We start from the raw sequence: 8199 nt of genomic DNA, 5'->3' as shown, positions 1-8199 counted from the left end.
CCGACCCCTTGTCTGGCTGAAAAAATGCGGCTTGCTGTTGTCTGATGATCTTGGCTCTGACCTAACATATATCGTTCTGGTGTGCCTTTCGTTGTAAGCCTTATATGAATTCTGGCGCTCTGCATCATTTTTAATACTGGCTTTTGGCCACAGTGGGACGTTAGCGTCCCACATCATCCCAGCACGAAAGCTTAACATAGAGAGATATTACCGTCAACCATTAAACAGTTTTGGGGAAAGGTTACAAATATTTCACGTAGAATCCAACAACTAGTTGAAGTGTCAATTCGCCACCGTACTTAAAGAATATGATCGTCAGATCCAGTTGGTGTCTGGGAACATTATAATCTGATGATAGGACGACATAAATTGCATCTTGGAAAGTGCGATCTAACCATTATAGTTATCAGATTCACATGGAATTGTTTGCTTGCAATTTAAATGTTCAAATCATGAACGCTATTTGTTGAACAAGATGAAATGTTCAATCTTTAGCTTCTAATGAGAGAATCTGTTATCATAAGTAAACTATTGTCAGCTCAGGGGCTACGCCTCCGAATGAACCAGACCATTTGGTTGAGAACTATGAAATACAACGCCCTTCTCTCCCCCATCAATTAAGCCCCGTTTCTCACAGTTCAACCATCTAGTTCCCGACGACTGTGATAGGAGGACCTGATGTCCATACGTTCAAAAGGGCTAATGTCAGATGTGTGTGTGGAGTTGGGTGGGTGCGAGTGACAATACCAAGCTGGAAGGAGTGAATTTTCTACTCACGGACCAGGCGCAGAATTCAATGTCGATCTGATTATGGAAAAACGGTCACGAACTTGAACTCTGTCATTACCATCCTAAAGAAGGAAGTGATACATCCTGAGTTAAGTCGACGATTATCGAACTGCAAGCTGTAAACTACGTTAGCCTAGGAAAGGACAGACAATCTCCTAATAAGAACGAGGCAGGGTACAACGTCATGCCGCCCCTACAACACTATGGACCAGAACATATTTTCAAAGGACACGGGCATCTCTGCTGGGTTAAATGCAAGTCTTTCCATCTTCAACCCCATCGTATCAAGCCCAGCTCAGTGTAAATATTATTACCTTGCACATTATTCCTCCCGAGATGGGCGGTTATTAGAATGCATAAGATTCGTGTATGTTACGATGGCATAGCTTCTCAAGGTTCCGCATACGAGACCCAATCCCTATTGTCCGCTCAAGTCTTTCCCGCTCGTCCTTAATTCAAACCAGACCCCCTGTCTTTGGTGTACAGCGGTCATATTGGTTTTGTCCGGCTAGGGGACTTTTCTTTTATGACATGATTAGTAATTGATATATATCCATCGCTGTCACATGTAATTTCTGTGTTGATTATTTAGCGTTTTAGTAAATAATATAATTAAGCTAATGTTTGTAATTGCTGATTCAAACCGTTGGTTAGTCCCCAAGGGGCGTGCGTGAAACGGATCTCAACAATAACTCGTTTGATCGCACCACGTTCAATGAGACGAATCAACGGTGACGATTAATATTGACTGCTATTGATATAAAAATATCTTCTGGATCTTTAAGAGTTTATTCAGCAAGACAGCAGCTCTATAGAGAACCACACTCCGTGGTGTGCCCAGAGTTTATTAACGAGTGAATTGTTGCAATCACGTTAATTCAATCAACGTTTGGTTAAGTCAATTTGAAAAATTGCTCGCGCTGTCACATAATTTAATCAGTCAGGAGACACGACAACGGTTAAAGTCAAAATTTGAGCAGTACACCTACTGTAATATTAAACGGTTATCAAAGCATAGTACTGTTGTAAATACAATACCACAATACAAGAAACTTCATACATCGTGATACAGAATGAATGACTGAAAATGGCATTGAGGAGAGGCGTTGTTGTACCTCACAGTGTATTTTACTGTGGTAATTACATCGGCTTGGGCACAGCAGATTGCTGCTAGCGTAGAAGTGGATTACACATCACTGCGTATTAGATGAATATTTGGTGAATTATATTCACTTGCACTTCTAATAGGCCCTTAAAACAAAGACTTCCGGAAACTTGGAAGAGACAATAGGGGGCCAAACGAAACCAAAAGGAATTCAAGGCCAACAAAAGCTCAACCATTCAGGTTGTAAGACTTGCTCCCTACTCCAAAACCACCGCTATACATTTATTAGAATTAGAGGCACTATAAATCACATAGGAGTTCAATTGGGACAGCTCTACACTCAATCACGGGTGCAACAAATATAGCCTCTATACAAGCCAACGCCTCCAAATATGTTATGAGACTCAGAACAACAATATCATGAGCCCCAAGTGATCAGAAGTGTTTTGGAACTCCAAAAAGATACGTACGATAATTGTATTCTGTGGGATGGAATTAACGGTCGCTGGTCAGCATCGGGAGAATTTGCAGGATGCTGCCAGTAAAAGTGTTCGAGTATTGTTACTTTATTGATTAGAACGCCAAATTTACACTTTAATTTACATTTTTTCAGTTGAAGTCCACAAGTTAAGCGTACCTTTAAAAATGTATGTTTAATTAAAACTGCTCATCAGATTTCATCATACGTGAATGACGTTCATGCGGACTCCACTGTGTAGCCCTAACTTGAACATCAGCGGAATTCACAAAGCAAACAAGGTGAAAACAAACACATTGTGCAAAAGTAACAAAAAAACACTAATTAAGAAAGGTCCTTCAGTCTCTTCCAGTTCCATAGATGGAGTTCTGAAACAACAGCGGTTTGTTAGCAATGGTCACCTCCATAGAGACTGAAGGACACTGAGTGATCGGGAAAAATCAATACACGGTTAAAAACATACGCAGTATTATTTTCTGATGATATTATATCGATATTTTGACTCCAGTTATTATTAAGTTATTTTGCTATCTTCAGGTAGCGTTGGTTAGCGCTAGCAGCTTGTACCTGCGCCCAACTCCAGGTATATTTTTCCGCCCTATAGTTTGTTCATCCATCATATTTCATTTTGGATTTGGTTTCATTATTCCTTTTGATATAGTCCAAAATGTTTTGCATGTCAGTATCAAGTTTTTAAGGATATATAACATTCAAAATACGAGAAATACAGCCAGTATGATGCATTTTGATACATTATGACGCTGCTGTCTTGATTTTTTGGGATGGAAATTTACTGTCGTAATAGTGAGCAACAGATTTTCAGCACATGTATTTCCTTGCATTGACCAAAACTCATTTTCTCACACTCTTCTCTTCTCTCTCTGCAGAACGACACATAGTGAGCAATTGTCACGCCCTGGACCATTAGAGGCCCTTGTTTCCTAATGGTTAGTGAAGGTCAGGGCCTGTGATTAGGGGGTATTCTAGCTTTATAATTTCTAATTTTTGTGTTCTAGTTTATATTTCTCTATTTGGTGTTTTGTATGATTCCCACCATTAGAGGCAGCTGGTAATCTGATTGTCTCTAATTGGGATCATATTTTAATTAGCTAGTTTTCCCACCTGGTTTGTCGATATTGTTTTGTCATTTGTGCATGTGCACACAGTGCGTCACGTTTAGTTGGTCGTTTATTGATACGTTTTGTTTAAGTTTCTCTTTGAGATTAAATTATGTGGAACTCAATCTGCTGCGCCATGGTGACAGCAAGGATATGTTTGGAACATCAAATCGCCAGTAACGGAATCGCATAATACATATTGTATCGGGCACATATAGGGTTCGTGATAAATATTGCCATGGTGAGGTCCCTGGCCATTTGAAGCCCTTAAGGAACACTCCACAATACAGTAATTGATGAATCACACAGATTCTGTCCTGCCACGTTGTGATGTACTGTGGCTTCTGTATGTACACTGTTGTTTATTCAGTAAAACACATTTGACAAAACACAATATGAATTAACATGGCCAAAGCTATTTAATGTTCCATTTGCATGAAGTCATTAGCATTCTGTTTGAGATTAGAATGCCCTGAACATATACTGTACCCTGCATGGGTGCATTAAACAATTGCTTTCCCGTTTTGTTTTCCATCAGCACGGTGTCGCTACATAGTATTGGATTTTCTTCCCCCTTTTATTTAGGATTTATTATTAGCAGGGTTTAGTTTATGAATGATCTTTTTGAAGCTTTTCCTCTGACTAATATAAAACCTGCAAAAACAGTAATTTATTTGCTATCTAATTTATTGCCATTAAACATACCCACCACAAGCACTCCCCCCACGCTCGCTCATGCGAAGAGCCGGAAACCTTTCGTGTATCCGTCCGTCGAGATCCCGGCTAACGCGTCCGACGGGTATCGCCCATCACAACCCCCCTCACAACAGCCGTATTGACTTTCTATCGAATCAGCCGTCCTCCACAGGTACTCACACACAAATACCTATTATTCATTCCCCTCAGAATACAGTACCTTTCAGTATACGTGGTCTAAATGTATTCTCCTATGGTTGATTATGGATAACATTTGAAATATATGACATTAGGATCATAGTATTTCTTCAGGATGTATGTATGGCATTGGATTGGCTACTGTGGTTTTTTCTGGCATCGCTTTTAACGGCGAGCTTTTCATTTGGTCACACGTGTGTAATTTAAACATGGACAGCCCCCCTCCCCCCCCCCATGTGCGCTTATGCAGAGATGTTAAGATCAATCAGCTCTCTCATGGAAGCGAGTTTCCTATTTTTGACACAGTGCTTCTGAGATGTGGACGGAGCATGTGGATCAGAAGACTTTGATTCAGCAACATTTTTGGCAAAAAACCACCACCTGCTGCTGATCGGAGTGATTCACAGCACTGAGTGTGTTGGTACACATGCACCCCCACTGTTTCAACAGACCAGGGAATATGGGGAGAAAAGGGATGTGCCTTAACCCTCCAAGGGTCAGTGTTCGTTGTGTTAGTTGTGCACCTTTTAATGGGTTAGCTGTTGGAAAAGCTGATCCGGGATCAGTTGGTATGGGTAGTGATAACGTCTTTTCTCCAACTATCCCTCTCAACAGTTGAGGCTGGATCGAACGTCCTGTCTTCTCGGCAGAACAGGGAATTCCGCTTTGATTTGTCCCATATCCCAGAGGGGAAGCTGTCTCCGCTGCAGCAGTTCAGAATCTACAAGACTACATCGGAAACACTATGAGAATGAGACCTTCCATGTGAGCGTGTACCAGTGCCTACGTGCCCCCTGACAGGTGACACTCTCTCCATTAATCTTTGTGTGTGTGGCCTTATAAAACACTATACCACTCCCTAAAACTGCAGAGAACCCACCTTGACCATAATAGAACACCCCCTCAACACCACCTCACTCCCACACACCGCCATCATTCACTTAATCCTCCTTCTCTAATACCTAGCAACCCTCCCCTCCCTCCACCCAACACCCTCTCTTCTTGGCACACTACGGCGTTCTTGATTATAGTGAACAACAGTTTGATTTGTCCACCTAGGAAAAACACCAACACACACCACACACACACCACACACACACACACACACACACACACACATCACACGACGACACACACACACACACACACACACACACACACATCACACACACACACACACACACCACAAACAACCACACACTACCACACACACACACACACACACACACAACACTACCACACACACACGACAAACACACACATGTTTAAATTACACACGTGCTGACCACAAGAAAAGCCCCGTTAAAGCGATGCCAGAAAAACCACAGTAGCCAATCCAATGCCCATACATACATCCTGAAGAAACACTATGATCCTAATGTCATAATCCTCAAAATGTTATCCATAATCAACCATAGGAGAATACATTTAACCACTATACATGAAGTACTATATTCTGGAGGGGAATGATAATAGAGTATTTATGTGAATGGTCTTTCTGAGAGTAGGCTTGGCCTGATATCAGTCCCCCAACTGAGATCAACGGTGTCCCACCCTGCCCTGAAACAGCTGAGCCACTCTCAGAGTTTCCACAATAATGGTGGTGGGGCAGAGCCAAAGATTTCCTGAAGGTTTCCAGCGCTGTGTTTTTACAGCGTTACCCAATGTGTTTGTCCTTGGAAAGCTTGGTGGAGGTCTCCGGAGCAATGGGGGACTTCCCACACTGGAGGTGTGCAGAGTGGAGCGATGATTACCCATCTTAAACACATCCTGCCCACTAGCAGCCCCCATGACATCATACGTCTGTCTCACTGGTGCTTTGGTATTGTTTCAGTACCGAATAACACACACACACACACACAACTTAATGCAGCACACATGCACCCAGGCCTTAAAGCCCAGAAAACAACTTTTAACCACACACACACCGTAAAGAGCATTCTGAACCATGCTAGTCATTTGTTAAACGATGGAAAGAAACCAGGACGTTTTTATGAAGGCAATAATTGCTCGTAAGGTCTTGGTGTGTTTACGTTAGGGACCATTAGCTCCAGAGATCAGCCCTCAGATATGCAAACTTCTCTCTGTGAGGCATTTCAACACGTTTCTTAGTTCATGACACAGGGTTCAACGTGCGGCGCTGGCGTGGCACAATCAATAGCCTGTTTGTTTATAATGAATCATTTTCAGCTGCCAATCAAAATATATGGGTGAAGTTTATGAAAATCCTCCATCAGAGGCAAAACTAAAACCTAGAAAATCTACTTGGTATAAAATAAAGTAAGCTGGAACACAATGAAAATGCCTAATGAAAAAAACACTTTCTTAATCAGATGTCTAAAATAACACATTTCACAGCACCTATCCAGTGGTGTATGTGACAATAAAACATTTTATTTTTTATTTTTTAACCTCTCCAACTACCCTGTCTTAGGTTCCATTAAAAATGTCTATATGCAAGTATGACAACATTCAGTGGCTTATGTTCCAAGACCCTATTTCTGAGATCAGATTATTTTATTCACCAAACAGGCTTTGTTAAACAAACCTTACACCTTGCTTAGCATTTCAGTTGAAACCGCGTCTTAGAAAAAAAGGAAACCATCTTTAAAGAAGGGATTAAAAAATGATTAGAGGAATTATACAATTTTGAGTATCGAGAACAAATACCCTGCATGAGCCGCTTATTTCCTCCCCAAATCAGATTACTATGACAGTCAGCTTTCAATTTAGCCTGTTGGGTTCACAAACCTGTTACAAGGCAAACTTTGACCATACAGCACCATCTTCTTAATTTAATTTCACATGGAGCAATGTGAAAGATAACTGATAAGCCTGTCTCTTATTCCCATATGCGGCAGGTGTGTTCTCATGGAAGCAAGAACATCCCAAAGACATCTGTGTCTGCCTATGGCAGAGTCCCAACAAGAGGAACTAGCAGTACAGGAATGCAGGTCAACTAAGTCCAACCAGGAACCAGGCAGTCAGGTTATAGTCAGATTGCTTCAGCAGTGTAAAGTCAGACCTGAGCTCTCCACTCCACAGTATGGCTATAGCTCCATTATAACGACACAGATGTGCAGGCAAGCTACAGATGTGTGCGGTCAAACTGCAGCTGTATAGTCAGATGTGTTGCATAGTCATGGACATGAAATGAATACATATTGCTAGTGGGCAGACTGGATGGTGGTTGGGGATTCTAACAGTCCTGACTCTATGTGGGGAAATGGTATATATACACACAAAGAAAATGAGTAAAAAAGGATACCCTACAGCAGTTTCATTTCAATATATTAAATTCACTTAGGGTGAAAGAARAAAAAATATGTCTGCCATTCCACAAGAACAGGGCATGAGAAGCCAAAGCTTTTTCCACCGTTAATTAGTTTAGGAAATGAAGGAAGCAAGACGAATAAAACTGAACTGATTCCATCATTTCCGAGATGCGTCAACATTGGCCACCTAAAAACCTGCACATTGAGAGAGGGGGTAGAAAAGTTATCTTTCCCTCACTGGAAGCTGCGGTCTATCGAGGGGAAATTACTTAATCGAGTTTGGCTTTAAGCTATCACTCCAGAGGTCGACCGATTATGATTTTTCAACGCCGATACCGATTATTGGAGGACCAAAAAAAGCCAATACCGATTAATCGGCCGATTTTTTTAATGTATTTATTTATTTGTAATAATGACAATTACAACATTTACATTACATTTAAGTCATTTAGCAGACGCTCTTATCCAGAGCGACTTACAAATTGGTGCATTCACCTTATGATATCCAGTGGAACAACCACTTTACAATAGTGCATCTAA

The 8199-nt window shown here is 41.3% G+C and overlaps 1 protein-coding gene across 1 annotated transcript in view; it reads right to left on the bottom strand.

Moving 5' to 3' along the window:
• Positions 1-8199, bottom strand: part of LOC111976951 (bone morphogenetic protein 7-like) — a 21066-nt gene that overhangs the window by 2320 nt on the left and 10547 nt on the right. Inside the window, exon 6 of the mRNA XM_070442957.1 lies at positions 6046-6107. Coding sequence (XP_070299058.1) covers positions 6046-6107 — 62 coding nt within the window. The remainder of the gene's footprint in view (positions 1-6045; positions 6108-8199) is intronic.

The sequence above is a fragment of the Salvelinus sp. IW2-2015 genome, linkage group LG1, assembly GCF_002910315.2.
Source record: "Salvelinus sp. IW2-2015 linkage group LG1, ASM291031v2, whole genome shotgun sequence".
In the NCBI taxonomy this organism is placed as follows: domain Eukaryota; kingdom Metazoa; phylum Chordata; class Actinopteri; order Salmoniformes; family Salmonidae; genus Salvelinus; species Salvelinus sp. IW2-2015.
Note: the sequence above shows the minus strand (reverse complement) of the source record. Positions and strands in the feature narration are given on the sequence as shown.